The following is a 19,778-nucleotide window of genomic DNA, read 5'->3' as shown; positions in this document are numbered from 1 at the left end:
AAGCCCTGGTTTGAAAACCAGCAGGACGAGAGTAGCTTGGTGATACTGAAGCTATGTAACTACATTAAACATTCCCTACAGGGCTGAAATTGAATGATTCATTTCTTGTTAAATGGCTAATAGTCAAATACCCTCTAGACTTCTTGATCTTCTGTCAAAAGGTCTATTTTATTAAAAAGATTTATGGCAGTATATCTAGGAAAGCATAGCTCAGGTTATGGAGAGAGAACAAGCTAGAAAAATACCACAGCACATGCATATCTTTACAAGGCAAGACGGAAAAAATGTCACCTAGTTCTTTGTGGAAAAATTCATGAACACACAGAAGAAATATTTTATGTCCTTCTTCAGCGCGATGCATATTTTAAGCCTTAAAGCCTTTTAGAAGGTCAGATACTTCTGAATTTTTCTTAACCATTTTTCATCTTTAAGCAGCTTACACCATGGTAGTGCAAGTCATTCATAAGCACTGGTTGGTGTTTAAAGAACTTCTCAGGAACAGGTAAAGATTTGAAAGGGATAAATATTTATTATACTACCTGTTATTAGTCTTTGATGCCACTAACCAGAAGGATTAGTTTGTTCTGTCAATGGTCACTGACATAACACAATTAGGTGTTAGGTGGCTGTACCCTCCATTCCACTAACACATGGTGAAAGGCAAAAATGGTTATTAGCCCTCTGTTCCCAGTATCCTCTTCACTAAGCAGTGCTTAGTATGTAAAAAACATTCCTCTTGGAAAAAAATTAACTCTGTGTAGTTAGAACTGAATATAACTTTCAAGATAACCACAGTCATTGACTTCAGTGAAAGATAGAAGTCATCATTGTAAACCTTTTTAAAATATGCATGATGGTCTACTTATCAGGAAGTTTACTATATGATCATGCTATGAAAATTTAAGGGGGAAAAATTCTAGTTATGAAGAGCAGTTTAGTCACATAATTGTGGTAACACAAAAACTGAGTGGTGAATGTCACAATTATCACTGGAAATTAATACAGTTCAAGTTAATTCAAATGCCATCTGCAAACTGACTCTTTCAGTCTGCCTCTTACTCTAATTCAATAGTTGAGTGGCAACAGTCATGCCTGCCAACACCTTTCTCCTTTAAACACTAAGAAAAAAAATTCAGCAACTTTGATGCAATTTGTGTGCCAGCTTCCATTTTCAAAAAAGATTTTAGGCAGTTATGTGTCATTCCACAGACATGTAAATGTAAAATCTTGATAACATTTCTCCAAGCTGTCCTTCACATGAAAGTCTGTATTCCTGCCTGTAAAGTTCCCAAGTTCTACACATTCCCCCTCCTATATACAAGCATCATCACTTAAGCACAAATGCTACTGAATAATCTGGCAGATAAGCCTTCTTGCTATTCTCAAAGTCCGTTGGCTGTGGCTCCTGCAAGATCTAACTGGAGAGGAATTCTTTATATATTTACCTGTCAGAGTAGATCTTAAAACAAGTGTGGTGGCTTCTCTGTGCCACTTCCTTTATTTCCAAAAATCAATTTTGCAGTAGCACAGTTTCCCAACTTCTGCATTATAGGGTCACTACCAACTGCCTTTTTTTCATGAACTTAGTATTTTATACATAATAACAGTTCCAGACAAAAGAGTTTAAGGCTCAGAAACTAAGATTACTGTATGAATGAGATCATAAATGTCATCTGAAAATTGGTGGACCTGGAATCAATTCCAATATAATTACACAGAGGATAATCTGAATTAGGGTTCCAACATTCAAAGTAAATACTTTTAACTGCTGGGCCATTAGGGTTCTCTACAGGGTGCTCTACTGCTGCTGAAGAGCACCTTCCACTACATTTAACCACCTCCCAGGAACAAAGTACTCTCTCACTGTTCCTTGCTCCTTGCTCACCCTGCCAACTTTTGATGAAGCTTATTTAGAAGAATTTGACATCTGTACCTCCTAGACCAATGCTGTTAATTTTGGGATGCAGCAAGTATGTCAGTGATACAAACAGAAATACGGATCTAAACTCTCTTTCCTGGTTTAAGTGGGTAGGGCTTACTTGGACTTCAAGCACATGAATCAGCTGGATAAGACTTGTTTAATTACTCATATATAATCAGAGGCTAAGTAGACATCACAGTTACCACAGTTCAGTTGATGCTCAACATTTTAATTGCATCTCCAAAACCTACAGCCTCCTGCCATGACTAAGTTGCTTTTGAAAATACTACTCAGTGTCTTAATACTGGTAGGTCCAGACTTTCCTGTCTTATTTTCATGTGTTTACCTTCAGAGGAGGATGTATTTATTTACTCAGGTTTTTACCTATGGAAAGTAGATGCTTATGAACCAGTGGGATTGTGGACAGACATCTGTCAGTATTTCAGGTTTCCCTGACTACTGCTACTACTACTGCTACACAAATGTAACTTTTTCAAAACAGTGAGCTTTAAGCACTTTTTTGGGAGTTACAATGTGTTTGCTTGCACCATTTGGTCTAAATTTCACAGATTTTGAAACTTTGTTTTTAAACTTACAACAGAATACAAATGTTCACTTGCTCCTCCTACGCAGAATTTTGTAATAAAGGATTATAAAATTGCATCGGACTTATGAAAAGAATGTTTTAGTACATTGAACACAAGGTCATATCTTAATGTAGTACAAATTTTAGCATCATGTTATTCATAGATACATATACACACACAAATATACAAATACCTGATGTGTATGAGAAAATTTGAACTATTAGCAAACATCATATGAGACTCCTTTCTCCAAGCAAAACAAACATATCCACACCTACAGCATATAAAACTTTACCTGATCAGCTGTTGTGACATCAGAAATTACAGCATCAGGGGGTCTCTTGGGTGGATTCACTGTTACCTAAAGCAAAAATAGTGGTATTAATATTTCACTGCAAAAATCTTTTATCCGTACCCATGCCAGAATATGTCAGGTATGTATAAAAAGCAACAGCATTTACAAAGGTGTTAAGGTTCCTCCCACCCTTTCTGCATTTACAGACAAATACTTAGGCCAGAAAACGTCTCTTATCAAAGGTTAGCTTTACAAAGATAGCAATCCTCAGGTATCAGATCTGGCTACCAGTTACATGTTACAGCTGATCAGTTTGATTACTTTTATTCCAAACAATCCAAAAAAGCTCAAGCAAGAATTACTTACTCTGACAAAATTGTTGTCTCATAGAACATTAGTGTTTTGGAACACACAAACAAAAATGCAGGGTTTACAATAATACCTTAGTAAGTGCAATGGAGTACAAAATAATTAACTACCTCACTCATGGACTACATCACTTTTGGCCTTTAAGAGCTTCCACCTCTTTTTTTGTTTTGCACTTTTTTTCTTTCGTTTTTTGCAATTACATGCTGCATATTAACCTTCATGTTATTGTAAAAAGAGCTGTTCCTTGTGCAATCTACAGTTTCATTGTTCAGTTTTGAAAAAAATAAACTTTATCAACAGACTGATAGAGAACATTCTAGATCATTATAAACACTAAGAACACCATAACCAATTCAAAACTATTAAAGTAGCTGAAATATTTTTTCTCCTCTCCTTCTTGGGTTTTCAAAACAAACCAAAAAACAGGCCAAATAAAGAGAAACTGGTGTAAGCTCTAAAATGAAATGAAGCAACTTGACTCTCACCTGCAGTAATTCTACTTAGTTTATGTAAGCTCCTTACCAAAGAAAAGACAAATCAAAAGAAACTGAGTGCTATGTAGTTTCACATCTTATAACAGCAAAGGCTTTTTCCTGTTTGTTAAGAGCAGAGCGAAGCTACCTCTTGGGTAGAAGACTTGATAACATCATTCCTGCTTTTGCCACTTCAGAGAACCACAACAGACCTACACATTAATCACCTTGGTAACAAGGACACCATCTAACATGCTTTCAAAACAAGAAAGGCTTGCCAGTCTATTTCCAGTTGGTTTAAGGAAACTCAATCTGAGCTGCCATTAAGAAGTTAAAACTAGCCAAGATATGAATAATTAAGCAAGTCCCTCTGCGAGTAAGGCAAGAAAACCCCAACACAAGAAGAGAGACGTGACTTACACGTTGCTCATCTTAGACTTGCAAATGTGTTCTCCTTAGTTTGCAGATACAATAAATGTGTAAAGTGACAAAAAGACACATAAAGTATGCCTGATCACCTTAGGATTTCTTTTTGGCACAGAGCGACACGAAAGTCTTTTTAATTGGGAAGGTTCACAGAAACAAAGCAGGAAAATATCGTTTGAAACTGGCCTCTTGCATGCAGAGGCTTCTGTTGAATTTGCTATCACTGTGTTGTCTTAACTGGACTACATTTTGTTTTCTTCTATCACAAGAAGTACTGGTGCCTGAAACAGGTATTCTTTATGTCTTAAAATATAAAAACATTTATACAGCATTCTCATACTTCACTAAACAGAGTGAAGAAGTTGCAGTTGCCTGAAGTGTAATGTTTAACTGAAAAGTGCCAAGGCACTATACTGGACTCACTGATGCCACCACTATAGATTAGCAACATTTCCTTCAAACCACTTTTTTTTTTTTTAAATGCATTACATAAAATCTGATTACAGAAGAATTAAGGGTTCAATTGAAGACCCTTACACACTGTCACAAATAATATTCTGTGAATTTTTTGTACTAAATGGAGGCTTTTCCCATTTCTCTTTGAAGCAGCAGACATTTCATGATTTGATCTGTAAAGTTACATATGGGAAAACTGCTATATAATTGATACAGATTTAAATCAAAAAACTTGTACATTTACATTCAAAAATCCCAAAGAAAATTACCTACAATATTACAGATGTACAAAACCTAGGTATTTCACTATAAATTTTCAAAAATACTGAGCTTAAAATAGCCTCTATTCAACTGACTGTTTATTACTACTGTAGTGCCCCAAGGCTCTAGTTCACAATAACAACATTCAGTTATAGCTGGCACTACTCTTAAACATAGTATTGAAGAAGACAATAGTTACATGTCAGGTACCTGAGTAGCTACCTCATGCATTTGGACATACAGACGATGTGTTCATGTGACATTGTTTGTCATTACTAACTCTCTCCCAAAATGCAGGAGTTCCACTCCACTGGAAGTGAGAAACTATAATGCTATTTCTCTCTTTTCCTCTTTATGCTTTCCAAACCTCTTTCAAGCAAACACATAGATTTATAAAGAGCTACACCTAGAGATCTCTTCTAGAAATTGCAAGTTCAAACCTAACACCACACATTTGAGTACTTCTCAGCTTTTTACTATGCTAGTCTTTTTATTAGAGCAACATCTTGCAATATTAACATATGATCATACCTATTAGAACAAATTTAACACATGAAAAACAAGTTACTAAAATAAACATGAACACTCTCTGTATACGCACACACAAAATTATCACCAGTTATCAACTTATTTTTAAATATAAATAGCCCCTCCACCCCCTTAAACAGCAGTGAAGAAAATCTCTGAGGTGGAGCAGCAGAACACACTGAAATGCTAGACTGATGACACACAGATCACGTATTCCCAATTAGAGATGTAAGCACTGAGGCAGAAACTGAAATGTGATCATGACAGCAGAGCTGAGACAGGTTTAAATCAGGACTCTGTAATGAGTCTAATTGGCACAAGCCAACAGCTCAGTAGTAGGCCCCTAGACACAGTATCTAAAACATCAACTTCTTTGTCACTCTCCTTGCTACCCATGCTCAAATAAGAGCAGCCAAAAGATCTGCTCTTAAAGCTACATATAAGAGAGGTAAAGCTCCCCAAATCTACTTGAGAAAATGACGACTTACAAATAAAAGTCACTTCTCTGTTCTTGCTCTGATCTAAGAGGTGTCTCAAAATTTTTCAGATCAAAAGTAGATTGAGACAATAAAATCTTTCCCAGGGTAGCTTTTAACAAGAAATTAGTAACTTTCCTCATCGGTTCATTTATGGAGAGCTTGATTGGGAGTAACTAAATACATAAAACCAAAACACGTAAAGTTTCTTTTGTTTGCAAAGATTACATTTGGGTTTCATAAAACCAAGAGCCAGTAAGACTCTTGCCAAATTGGACAGTTGAATTGATAGTACCTTCCATCTGACCTACAGAAATAGGATTTTAAGGAATTTAGCACAGCTCAAAGTACAACATGCAGCAGATTTTACCACTTCTGTGGAATTAATTGGTTCAGATTGGGTCAGATTACAGTTGGCTACACTGTCAACTTCAAAAGACCCTCTTCTAAAAGATCTAATACAAACCTTCCAGAGCAGCATTCTGTCTACATCATCATGCATTTTATATGAATTCCAATTTTATTTTAACTTCAGACATAATTTTCTAATTCCGAGTCCACAGAATTTAGATTCTAAACATTTTCCAAAGAAACTCCTATTCTGTTTTCCATTAGGATATTCCAGTAGGAATATCTTATCAGTTGCATGTTTAGCAATTCACTTTTCTCCCTAACTTTATTTAAATTCCACTTGAGTTTGTACTGCCACACTGGTCAAATGCCTTTATCCTTGTTGTTTGATATAGCAAATATTTTTCTTGCAGTGCTGAGAGAAGTTTTTACAGGGTTTTTTTAGATATGAATATGTGTGAATTTACCTTCGCCTTTTCTGATGTTCGTTTTCCACCAAATCCTCCAGCTCCAACAAAAAACAAAGAGAACTGATTATAACACACTAAGTCCTTTCCACAGTAGGTATTCACTGAAAGACAACAAAAGAGGAAGGTCATATATTGTCTTCAATCTCCTTTTTCATATAGCTAGCATGTGTTGTTACAGGAGGGAAGTTCAGCTTCAAGCGTGACAAAGCTCATTTTAACAACTGAAGGCACAATGGTCACACTTTCATGTTGCGTGCACTCCCTGTCTAGTGAAGACTAATGATCCGTTTCAAATAACATTACCATTAATTTTATCTATATATTAATTTTATCTATTTTATCTATTATATCTATATGATGACATTCAAGGTGCTAAAAATATTTTGAAATCAGAGTGCTGAAATTAGTATTTATTTCAGCATCTCACACTGCATTAGCAATTTATTTAAATGTGATAGAACTATGCCATAAAATACGGTATATTAGAAGCTGTAGAATCCCCAGTGTGTAAAGCACATTACCAATTCATATCAAAAAGCAGTACTAGTATCTTGTATGAAAAGAGCTTCAGAGCAAGCTTTGTTTAAGGTCACCTGTTCCTTCTCTTGAAGAAGTTAAACTTCTTATACTGAATCATGATTCAACTTCCTATTTCCAGTCCATGCCTATTCAACACGCTTACACTTTAGACTGAAATTTACAGTATTGTTAATAATGTTTGGTTCCAGTTCCAGAAGAAATTTAAAAACCACTAAGACTGCTCACAGAAAGAACTTTTGTGTGTTGCAGAAACATACAGGCTTAACGTTAGCCAAGTATGGAAGCAAAACACAGCTAGGAGGAACAAAGAGACAGTGAAGACCTTTTTACAATTTTATCTGTACACTGAAGGAATAAAATCTCAAGAGTATTTAGAGATTTACTGCCTATTAACCTACTCTCGTGGTCTAATTTCCCAAGGGACCTTGGTATAACTACACCTAAAGATATAAAAATTCTAAAAATGACAACTTATCAACTTCTGGAGACATTCTGATCCTTTAACCTGCATACAAGAAGGCGGCAATGGGGCTTGTTTTCTTTTGTTTAGAAAAGAATAATGTAGATGTAAAAAAAAGAATGCAGGACATGCTATTAAAGATGGATGCTTTGCAGATGAGTCTATATAACACACGCATATGACTAACCTTTGCAAAACCACTCCACAAAACACACGCGCACACATGCATACACTTTCTTGCTGAAAAGTGGCAGAATCTAAAATGGCTGCCTTCAGATAGGACTAAGTATTATTACTGAAGAACTTTGTTCAGTTTCATAGTGCACTATTCCACCTATGTAGGAAAAAACCAAACCTTCTCTGAAATCTTTTTCCAAAGAGAGTGTTCTTATTTCAGTACATTAACTGTCAAAGAACAATTACATTATACATTTACACAGCTATTGCTAATTAGCTCATTTCTCAGCTCTCATTGAGATTTAATAAGCTAACAGCCTTTACTGCGGAAAGGCTGGCAGTTATTGGTACAGATAGTTAAAAACTGAGCCTGCCAAATTTTAATGCATCCCCTCCAAAAATTATAAAACTTACCATCTATAAGCAAGACTGCTCCTGATCCTTTGTCGAGAATATCAGCAACAGTTGAAACTGAAGTTAACTGCCCTGTAAAAAAAGAACATGTTCATATATAAGATTTTGCTTCAGGAATGAAGTCCACAGATCACTCTTTACAGTTCCTAACAACAATAATAATGGTAATAATAATCATAGTAATCACAACCATCATGATTATAATAAAAATGTCTGGGAAGTTTTGCAAATCTTGGTTTGCAGATGTGAGGAATTTTTTTTTTCTGAGTTTTGGGGTTTTTGTGGGTTTTTTTTAATAGAATCTTGCTATAGTTCACGTATTCAGAGTGAAACAGAAATCACATTTCAGACTCAAAGACATCACTAACTTCGAAGATCACTCCAATCGCTTAAGGATTGTCCACAGATTTCAAGAGGGCTGAAATAACTACAGTTCTACAGAAGAGAAGCTCAGCTCAGGGCCTGGGCCTGTGGGTTTGTGAAGTTTGTCTCTAAAGAGGTTATTGCTCTAGAGAGATATGTAACCATATATGTTCACATGGAATGGAAAAATAAAAAGCTTTATGAAGCCCTGGCAAACCATTATTAATTATCAGACTTCTTTGAAGTTAATATAACTTTCACACAACTCTTTTTTGTTTCAACAAGAAATTATGCCATTTATCTGTGGCTTGTAAGATTTTTTTTTCCCCTTCTGTTAAAGGAGTAGCTGCTGCCCCAGCATTCACACACCATTTATGGTGTCATGTACACACACACTTACTCTTGGGTGTGCTTCCTCCTTCTTCTGGCTCAATCCTAGGTTACCCACAGCAGTCTCTCAGGCATCAGATTTTATAAAGTAATTAATTTAATTGAAAGGTACTGCAGCAAGAACAGCCAAGGCTGGGTGCCTCCAAAGAGAGGGACACAGAACAAAGAAATCCCAGGGCAATTACACCCTTGTGACCTATACACCTGCCCCTCATGCGCCCTTCATGTAGCTTTTAGTCCAACGGTGATTTTTGGTCTGGGGTCTTCTAACATCTAATTCGATTCTTCTTCTGTGTCCAGGCAGGCAGGATTTTATCTTCTTGACTTGTAGTTTCAGCCAAAGGTTGGAGCCTCCTTACCTTCTGGTTTACACTCCCTGTGCCCCTGCCCTCACTGGCAGAACATGGAGAACTGAAGAGTCCCAGACTTGGGAAAAACATTACCAAAATATTAGTGTGATATCAAAATACTTCCCCATACTGAAAGACTACACACAGCACTGTACCAGCTGCTAGGAAAACTACTAAGAAAAATACCTCTATCGCAGCCTAAAGGCTTCAGCAAATCTAGCCACTCATGCTAAGTAAAGCCAAGCAAACAGCACAAATCACCCATATTATGATCCTAAGTAATTTATTCTAATTAAAACTTACTTATTCACACTAAACAACTAATATCCCTCAAGAGCTCCTCCCTTTGTTTTTATTAAGTATCCCTACTAACATGCTAAACAAAGTTTGTGAATCCTTTCAAGTCACTCGATATGGTCCTGCTCTTCAGAGGCGCCCAGCTTGGGTTGGTCTTGCTGCTGCACCTTTAAATTAAATTAATTATTTTATAAAATTCAACTCCTGAGACACTGCTGTGGAAAACCTAGGGTCAAGCCTGAAGAAGGAGGAAGCACGCCCAAAAGTAAGTGTGTGTGTGTGCGACACCGCGAATGGTATGTGAATGCTCAGGCAGCAGCTCCTCCTTTAAACAACTTCTACAGCCTGGAAAAGTTAATTTTTAAAAAATATTAAGAAACCCAGACACATGCATGCATATCCTGAATGAGTCTAACAAGCACCTCTCAAGTGTTGTAATCTGGGAAAACACAGCCATCTGTGAAAAGAGCTTGCTACTTCAGTACCTATGAAAAGAGCTTGCTACTGCAGTAACTAGTACCTTGAATATTTTGACAGGAAGAAAAGTAATTGCTTTCTAGCCTCCTCATCAAGATTTCCATTCCTCCTTTACATACATAATTTAAATCTTATCCTCTTATAGGCACAGAGATGCAACCAATGTTGAAGAACTTTTAGGTAAACATCACAAAAGTTCTGTGATACAACCGTACAGAAAGAATTTGAAATTCTGCTAGTTAGTATCCAATTATATGAGTAATACACCAGCATGTAGTGTATTTGCTTATTATATCAAAGATTAGGCATGAATTTACTGAGTATACTATAGAAAAGCAAAGCAACACCTGATCCCAAGAACACTGAGTTTCCGAATTCCTTCAATAATGCAACAGGTTGCCTCTCTTCTCCCCCAGCCCTTGTAAAAAGGATAGGCAAAAAATCCAGCTGGAAACAGAGCTTCCCTATTTCCATTTATAACATGGCTACAAGAAATGTCTTCATTAAAAGCAAATCAGCAACACAAAAGGACTGACCTGAGGTTGGTAATGGTTTATACAGTTCCAGATATTGCTCACCATGCAGCATCTACATAAAGAAAGGCAGCATTGTAACAATAATGAATATATTCTATTGCTTCCCCATCACAATTGCAAGGAAATACACAATTATTTTAGAAAGTGTTCAGAACAAACAAATAAACAAAAAACTCCACAACTTTTTTGTTTTATTTTTCCAATTCCATCCCTAACAGAAAATATTTTCAGAGAAAGTTTTAAACTTCTGTAGTTTAATAAAAGCAGAGTGAACACAAAATTTAACAAAAAATTGATCATTCATACTGTCTTAGGAAGACACAGGTTATACAAATGAAGTAAATGAATTATTTCTTAGGATGTAAGAATACAAAACACTGAACTTTCCTTGTCTAGAATAAAGGGAACTTATTAATATTACAAACATACTAATTAAAGATACCTTATAGTTATATAAAGCACAAACAAAACTAGATACTTAACTCTTCCATACCTTTGCAAGATCAATATTTAGTCCTGGGAGAGAAGGAACACCATCAAACATCGAAGTCTGAGCAGGAATTACTCCAAAGCTAGGTAAACAGCAGAACTCTTCACTTCCTTCAAAGAGAAATTTTAGGTGATCTGGATCCTTAGTTGACATTCCCACACCAAGGGCATATAGAATAGGCTCTAAGTGAGTATATTTATACACGTTGGTAGCCAATTCCCGGCCAACAATGCTTGCCTGAAATTAGAAGTCAGTATAAGTAAAAATTATCTATCTATAGAGAAGGAGCCAGAGCAAAACTACACTGCCCAATAAGACCCATTCCCTGCCCCTTTTCTAAACAAGACCATAACTAAAGAGGCTTACAGAACTTACAAGTACTTGCATTCTACATTATTCAGTTTATTTAGGCTTAAGTTTTCCCATCATCAATAAGAAAAATAAAGAGTGGAGTCTGGAGATGTTTCTTATTCTGCTTCCTCACTTCACAGTTTAAAACCCACCTTTCTTTCTAGAGACAGCAAGCCAGAGTAGAAAGCTGATCAGCAACACAAGTCCCTCTGCTCAAGGTTTTCAGCTAACTTCAAGTGCATCTGGTAGTCAGAGGTACTTACTGTGTCAACAGATGAAGAGACCACTGATCCAGAGCTTGTCGAATTCATAGAAACATTCCCTTGAGACTCTATCTGACTTAGAGCATCATTCAATACGCTTACAGACTCTAGAGAAAGGAATTGAAAAAAATCACTTATAAATAGCTATGAGACACTCCAGTTAGATGCACAACAGACATACAGCGAATTAGATATAGCCTGGTACTACTCAATTCATTTTTAAACACAATATACATCTGCACATTGAACACAGTGATGCATTTTACAGGCATCTACACAACAGCTGACGTTAAGTAATCTCTACACCCTTTCCATCAGTTCTGCATCCAGCAGTCAACCACGACACCTATCTAATTCAAGTGCCTGAAACACAACTAGTGCTATACACCACCATTCCATCCAAGAGGAGTATGTCAGTAAACACTTTGTTTTATTCCCTGAACCACAGTGTTACGGAGAAGATAATGAGCATTATGTTTCAACTGTCTCAGAAGTAAACATCTGAAAATGAGTACTGCTTTTCTTATCTTGAATATTATTTGCAATACAAGTAACAGGTCTGATCTTCTGGCGGTTACCCTCTTTCCCGTGTCATTTATATTATATAGGAATAAATGAATAAGCCTGAGGCTTGAACAATGCCAAGATTATAAGCGAGATGATGCATGGCTGAGATAGAGAAATCAGCTATGGTAAAGGCAGGCCATCAAGAACAGCTTGCTTCTTGAAGCTCAATATGGCTAAAATCAATATTAAACATTCATGTGTTAGAAAGAATCAAACAAAAAGTGGTAAGAATCATGCACAGAAAAGTATTTAAATAAGAGGATCACAAAATCATTATTTAATTACCTTTACTTTGTTGTCACTCTCCTCCACTGTAGCACTCCCATACCCCCACTGACTTGCACTGTTGCTCAGACTAACAGTGTTGCTCTATTGCACAGCACTTCCCTAAATATCCTGCAAGTTAGCTGCGTATCCTCTTGCAAGAATCTTGATTTCCTAAACTATTTCTTGTTTCCCAGTCTCAGTGCCAAAATCATCATAATTTTTTATCTGTGGCCTGAACCTCATGAACATCTACAAAACAAACATGCGTTGTCACTTCTGCTAAAGATAAGCTTTACCTGTGGGTACAAGTGCTGTTATAACATGATATGAGGTTGTGACATTTACATAATGTGAAAATGTGCAAAACGAGATTTGTAATTTATAAGAACCCTTTAAAAGGTAATACCTTTTGTGCCTTCATTCTTGAAATGAATGAAGGAAAAGCAATACTGAGCTGCTGGAGAAGTAACAGACTGTTTCTACTTTTCTTGCATGAATCAAAGAAAGGCTTTCACATTGCTTTAAAATCTTCAAGGAAAAAAATAGATTTGACCTCCAAGTAAAACTGAATGTTTCCTCAACTTTTCATGTCCACAACCCATTTCCATGTAGGAATATAACTATCATTATTAATGGTGAAATATGAAAAGATTACCAACATGCATTTTATATGCAATGATAGGGTTAAGACAAACAGTATAAAGGCAACCTCTAATTCAATAATGGTACAGAATACTACAACCTCCTTTTCAAGGAGTCTTTCTTCCAGAACATATGTTATGACTGGACTCTCAAATTGGTGAGCTGGTTAGTGTCTGGCTGAACACTAAGGACATCATAGAATGGTTTGGGTTGGAAGGGACCTTTAAAGGTCATCTAGTCAAATCCCCCTGCAACAAGCAGGGGCATCTTCAATTAGATCAGGTTGCTCAGAGTCCCCATCCAACCTGACCTTGAATGTTTCCAGGGATGAGTAATCCATCACCTCTCTGGGCAACCTCTTCCAGTGTTTCACCACTCTCATTGTAAAAAATTACTTCCTTATATCTAGTCTGAATCTACCCTCTTTTAGTTTAAAACCCCTTGCCCTATCCCTACAGACCCTACTAAAAAATCTGTCCCCATCTTTCTTAAAAGACCCCTTTAAGTACTGCAGGGCCACAATTAGATCTCCCCGGAGCCTTCTCTTCTCCAGGCTGAACAATCACAACCCTCTCAACCTGTCCTCATAGGAGAGGTGATCCAGCTCTGATCATCTTCATGGCCTCCTCTGGACTCGCTCCAACAGCTCCATGTCTCTCCTGTACTGGGGCCCCCTGACCTGGATGCAGTACTCCAGGTGGGGTCTCACGAGAGCAGAGTAGAGGGGGAGAATCACCTCCCTCGACTTGCTGGTCACACTGGTTTTGATGCAGCCCAAGATACAGTTGGCTTTGTGAGCTGCAAGCGCACAGTGCTGGCTCATGTCCAGCTTTTCTTTCACCAGTACCCCCAAGTGCTTCTCCTCAGGGCTGCTCTCAATCCTTTATCCCCCAGCCTGTATTGATAGCAGGGGTTGGCCTGACTGATGTGCAGGACCTTGCTCTTGGCCTTGTTGAACCTCATGAGGTTCGCACAGGCCCACTTCTCAAGCTTGTTCAAGTTCCTCTGGATGGCATCTTGTCCCTTGGGTACGTCAACCACACCACTCAGCTTGGTGTCATCTGCAAACCTGCTGAGGGTGCATTTGATCCTACCATCTGTGTCACTAATGATGATATTAAACAGTACTGGTCCCAGTATGGATCCCTAAGGGACACCATTTGTCACCAATCTCCACCTGGACATTGAGCTGTTGACCCTCTGGATGTGACCATCCAACCAATTCCTCATCCACCAAATAGCCCATCCATCAAATCCATGTCTCTCCAATTTAGAGAGAAGGATGTTGTGGTGGACTGTGTCAAACACCTTACAGAAGTCCAGATAGATGGCATCCATAGCTCTTCACTTGTCCTCTGATGTAGTTGCTCCATCAGGAATGACTTGTCCTGGGGGAAGCCATACTAGCTGTCTCTAATCACCTCCCTGTCCTCCTTGTGCCTTAGCACAGAAGGATGTGTTACATGATATTCCCAGGCACAGAGGCAAAACTGGCCACATTTTTAAAATGTGAGATGTAGTGTTGTTCACCCTTAACATCAAAGCCCTCATTTTAAACTTTAGCCTACTGTTATATTTGTAATCAACAACAGCACTTCACCTGGATCATACCAGAATCACTTAGTAACACATATGATTTTCAAAGCATATATATGTAGAAAAAGCTGGTTTTAAGGATGGAATGTTCTTTCACCGACTTCTGGGTTTTATTTCTTTATATCCATGACAGACAACAACTGCATGAGGTATGTCCATGGTTCTAGGCCCAAATTTCTTGAGCGATATCAGCAGAAAGTGTATGTTATGCTTTATGTTTCAAGGTTGTTTTAATCCTTTAATATAAAAGCTACTTTTAAGATGCTGCCCCTTTGGGGTGCCCAAAAAGTTTAAGCAAGCTATTAGAGTATCACCAAATAGAGGTAGCAAAGCTTTTTTTTGTGTTTTTTTTTTAATAAAGGGGAAAAAATGTTTACTTCTCTCCCCCAATCCCAGCCCCCAAATTACTACGTTACAGAACTTTTTCAGTTAAAAACCTCAAAAACTCCTTTTATCTTCCAAGGACTGCTAGAGCAGCATGCAACTGAAATGTCTCAACATATTTATTTCAGTCTCCACTGCTTTTCTGCTGCCTGGCATAAGAAACTGGACAAGTATAGCATTAGATTTACAGTAATATTCCAGCAGTTGACCAGATATGAATCTTTCACATGAGGCTGCATTACACCTTCAAAAAAAAAAGAGTAAATTAGATTATTGTGTTAAGTACAAAGGGGAGGGAAGCACAGAGTGGTGAGTTTTCAATCATGTAAACACACAAGGATGTCCGAAATCTAACATTTCAGCAGTACACTTTACTATGACAATTTATACTTTTTAATACATGATTCTACAAGCTATGTAAGGTTGTTCTAAGATCAGAAACAAACCCAGCAAGAAACTTTTTCATTAATGTTATTATTTTTAAGATTGGTTTTGGGGTATTTTTTAAGTTTTTATACCGTCAGTGAACTCTAAAACCTTAAATGTCCACTACCCCAGCGTGGTCTGCTATTACAGAGCAAATGATTAGCAGACAGCAGGGAAAGATTAACCTGAAGAGCAAAGTTTTAAAATAGTCATGGCAAAGCCTGTTCCTTTCCAATAGTATTCCCTGACTTTCTAATGAGGGAACATTCCATGTGAACCACACCCCTTGACTATGAAGGAAACAGAACCAGTGTTTAAACCCTTTTTAAACAGATATGAAGAAAATTGAAATTGAAGCTGGAACAGTTTTCTTCTTATGCAAAATTTTTTCTTTATATACACACAAAGTATACATACAAACATACACACCTTCTATGTTTAATATTAATTTGGTTTATACCAGAGATAAGCTTCTGGAATGTGCCAGAAGTCAGCCAGTGAGAATACTCAAGTTGTTTTCTGAATCTAGACAGCTTCTAAAAGAATTAAAAATGCAGATGAATATAAGCGCAGATTACAGACCTCTAAAGTACTAGATTTAGCTGAATCTGGCTCGTATCTTCACAACCAGGAGGAAATCAAGACACAGAGAGAGAGAGAGAGAGAGATTGTTTTACATGGCTGACAAACATAATTACCTTTTCCTAGATAACAAAACAACTAAACATACTAACCTGTGCAATACATAGTACAGAATGTTGTATACAATCTGCAAGATAGGGATGGTTGTCTTTCACCTATTTCACAACACAATTTGATTTCTCCCTTTGCAAAACAGGAAGAACAGGATTAGGACCCAAAAGCAAGTAGTGCACTGTGGAGGCAAGGGCTACTGGATCTAGCTTTGTCTGAGAGGGAATACAAGGAGACAGCATGCCAACATGCAGTGCATTGCGGAACTGTGACCTACTGCACATGCACAACACATTCAGAAGCTTCTGTATCACATTTAATTCCTTCTGCTTACACACAGGCCCAGAAGCCCAGGACCTCTCAGTCTATCAAAACACGGAATCACATTACCATGACAAATATGTCAGCTCACTAGATCCAGCTGCAAATGAGAGCCTGAGCAATTCTTCCTCAGTACTAGTTAAGCCAAGTCACATTCTGCATTTGCTACTGCCTAAGGGCATACAGGGAGCTGGTTACAGTGACTTGCTGTTGTACACTGTAAGTTGATTCTGTATCCTAACCCTAAGGCTCTGACTATGCCCTGCTTATCTTGAAAGATTTCTAGCTTGTTCTGAAGTGGTAAAAAGTAAGCTAAAACTATTACTTCAGTTTAATCATTAGGAAGAAAATATCATCATACAAATAAGGAAAATGCTCCAACACATATGTCACTGCAGATTCACTGTTGCCTCAGAGGCAGTGACATTTTCATGTTGCCTTAAGTAGTTACCTCTCACTCCTCGTAAAGGGAATGTAAGAGAATACAGGCCAGCAAAACTACGTCTTCCACTTCTTCAATTTTCTAAGGCCTAAGTTCTCACATAGCTTCTTGGGGGAAAAAAAAAAAGAAAGTCTGTTCTCAGATTTTTCTGTTGTTAAAAAGACATTGTGCAGCGAATGCACAAGTAACTGTATCTTCTGCTAACAGGACTATACCTGAAATTGTGTGGGAGTACGGAGTAACTGCCAGACATTCTCCAAGTACATTAAGGACTAAGCCTGTAAAACGTAGGGAATAACTACAGAGAACATTCAAAGACACTTGAGGCATTAAAAGGAAAGTGAAAAGGCAAGCACAGTCAGTTACACCGTGTCAGCTTTCGGGGTAAGTGAAGGAGTATGGGCAAATGACAATGTTGCACAATCAGCAGCTGCTCCTCTAGTAAGATGTAGGGTAACTACCAAGAAGGATTGCTTTACTGAGCAATCATATATATCATATCATATCATATCTGAGAAACTTCAGTGAGTTACTGAATTAACATCAACTGCCAAATCAAGTGAAAATTAGCTATTTCCTATTAATTAAAATTGCACAAACCCTATAAAATCATATTCTGGTACAGAAGCAAGAGTCTTTTAGCTTGATTTTTATGCCAAGAGAACGAGTTAAGCCTATAAACTGAAGAAGTGCTTAAAAAGGTCAGAAAAAGATGGAAAGAAAAATTTGGATCTTTTTACTTAAACTGGTTTTAGAAAAAAAATTCAATGTTTTCATTTCTTAAAAGACCACCACTAAAACATAAAGATGAGACAGTACTTCCATTTAGTCGTCAAAAGTTCAGCATCTCCAGCAGAATGACCTTGGCTAAAATACACAACTAGGAACGTGCCCTAGTTAAACATTATAGGAGTGCTTTGCTAGGCAGGGCTCTAAATATATAATCATTCAGACATTAGATGTGGAGCATTTAATTTATTTATCTTTAAGAGAATGACTTCCCCCCATGCTTGCAAATAAGAAAATTCCAAGTAAAAAAAGTACAACATGAATACAAGTATTCAGTTATGTATGATTGTTACACATGTAAGAAAAACTTTCTTTAAAAAAACAAACAAAAAAACAACCAATGAACAGATTATGCTCTTACTTTTTTACAATCTAGAAGGAATAAAGTCAAACTGCTTTCATCAGTATGCCCAAATTATGAAAACAAGATTAACATCTCTGATTATGGGATTTTCTACTATATTACAAGCAAATACTTTATCTAATTGGTATTTTCTTATAATTATATGTAATGGTTACTACACAATTGTTTTTCACACTATCAAATTAATTAAATTAATGAAATCTTTTGGGAGAGTTTTAACTTGCAGATATTAGGCATTGTAGCTTTAATTTTTAATGCAAGTACTGCAATTAGTTTCCCTTATTTAACAGTTAAATACCTTCAAGCAATGAAGTGGAGACTTTGGTAGTAGAAAAAACTTTTAATATAGAACTGAAAATTCTATTCAGCTAACTTCTTCAGAATTTTCTTCAACCTTTCTGCTGATTCTCATATACAACAAATTAATGCAAGAGTTTCCATTCAGCCTGGCAGTACCTATAGCTTGATATCACTGAAAGGACAATGCTGTATTTTGGCTAAGTTCATAACAAAACAGAAGCCAAGGATGTTCAGTGCATGGGAGACTCATGGTAATGTGATATTTACAATTTCCTGACTGTAAAACTTGCTGTAAGCACATTTACTTCAGAAGTCCAAAATTTTGTCTCCTGAAAGCACCAAGAGGCAGATGTGAAATATCACATGTAAAGTTGAAGCAACTTTCTAAAGAAATTCCCATCTATAACTTTTTTGCTACAACATTTTTCTTCTTGCAACCCATAAAAATAACATAGTACATGTGACAGGCTGGAGAACTGATCATAAGCAATAAAGCTGGAATGATGTTGTTGTAAATACCATTCCACAGCAGGACAGAGAGCATTTATAAACTTTTGGAAATGGGACATCTGTAAGCCAAAGAGTAGTGAAAACAGTCAGTAAGGTGATACAGAACTACTGTATGACTTGGTTACATTCCTCTGCCAAGATCTGAGGGAAAGGACAAAGCGTCTCCTATTCTGGTTTTGGCATCTAAGAAGATATCCCTAAGGTTTTAACAAAATGCCCTAATGGATTTCAGGGCCAACAGCTTAAACATCTGCTGTATATCTAAGTACCTTTGATGAAATGATGAAATTCAATTCGTATTGTACATAAGGACACCTCTTTCACTCCTCCCCCAAACACTTAAACGCTGCTATTTCCTAATCTGACAAATACTCAATCTTTGACCTAAATAACGAAATGCATAATAACAAAACAACCATCACTGTATTCACAGTACATACATGTATTCACAGTAACAAACTAAAGGTAACATCTTGAGAAATCTTGGAGAGCAGTTGGGAAGATTAATCTGTACGGTTCATTTATGAACTATGACAACTATGGATCCAAATAAAGACAGACACAAAGAGAAAGTTTGAAAGATGAAAGAGAAGCAAGTATGGCAGCAGGAAAGATCGCAGTAATTTTGGGTAAAAAACCCCACCAAAAACCAAAACAAAAAAACCAAACCCAAATAATGGGAACGAACTAAAAAAGGAAAGAAAGCATTGGGAGAGACAGTCATCTTGGTCACCAGCCAAGGTGGTGATGTTACCC

General features: G+C 37.1%; 1 protein-coding gene across 2 annotated transcripts in view; it reads right to left on the bottom strand.

The window, feature by feature from the left end:
• The window catches only part of HSD17B4 (hydroxysteroid 17-beta dehydrogenase 4), a 66,002-nt gene that overhangs the window by 30,737 nt on the left and 15,487 nt on the right, over positions 1-19,778 (bottom strand). For both annotated transcript variants that reach the window (XM_075741052.1, XM_075741053.1), the window contains exons 12-17: positions 11,722-11,828; positions 11,111-11,344; positions 10,618-10,669; positions 8,205-8,276; positions 6,611-6,714; positions 2,804-2,869 (exon numbers count right to left, since the gene is read on the bottom strand). In XM_075741052.1, coding sequence (XP_075597167.1) covers positions 2,804-2,869; positions 6,611-6,714; positions 8,205-8,276; positions 10,618-10,669; positions 11,111-11,344; positions 11,722-11,828 — 635 coding nt within the window. The remainder of the gene's footprint in view (positions 1-2,803; positions 2,870-6,610; positions 6,715-8,204; positions 8,277-10,617; positions 10,670-11,110; positions 11,345-11,721; positions 11,829-19,778) is intronic.

This window comes from Balearica regulorum, chromosome Z (genome assembly GCF_011004875.1).
Source record: "Balearica regulorum gibbericeps isolate bBalReg1 chromosome Z, bBalReg1.pri, whole genome shotgun sequence".
NCBI lineage: Eukaryota > Metazoa > Chordata > Aves > Gruiformes > Gruidae > Balearica > Balearica regulorum.
The sequence above is the reverse complement of the archived record's forward strand: the minus strand, read 5'-3'. Positions and strand labels throughout refer to the sequence as shown.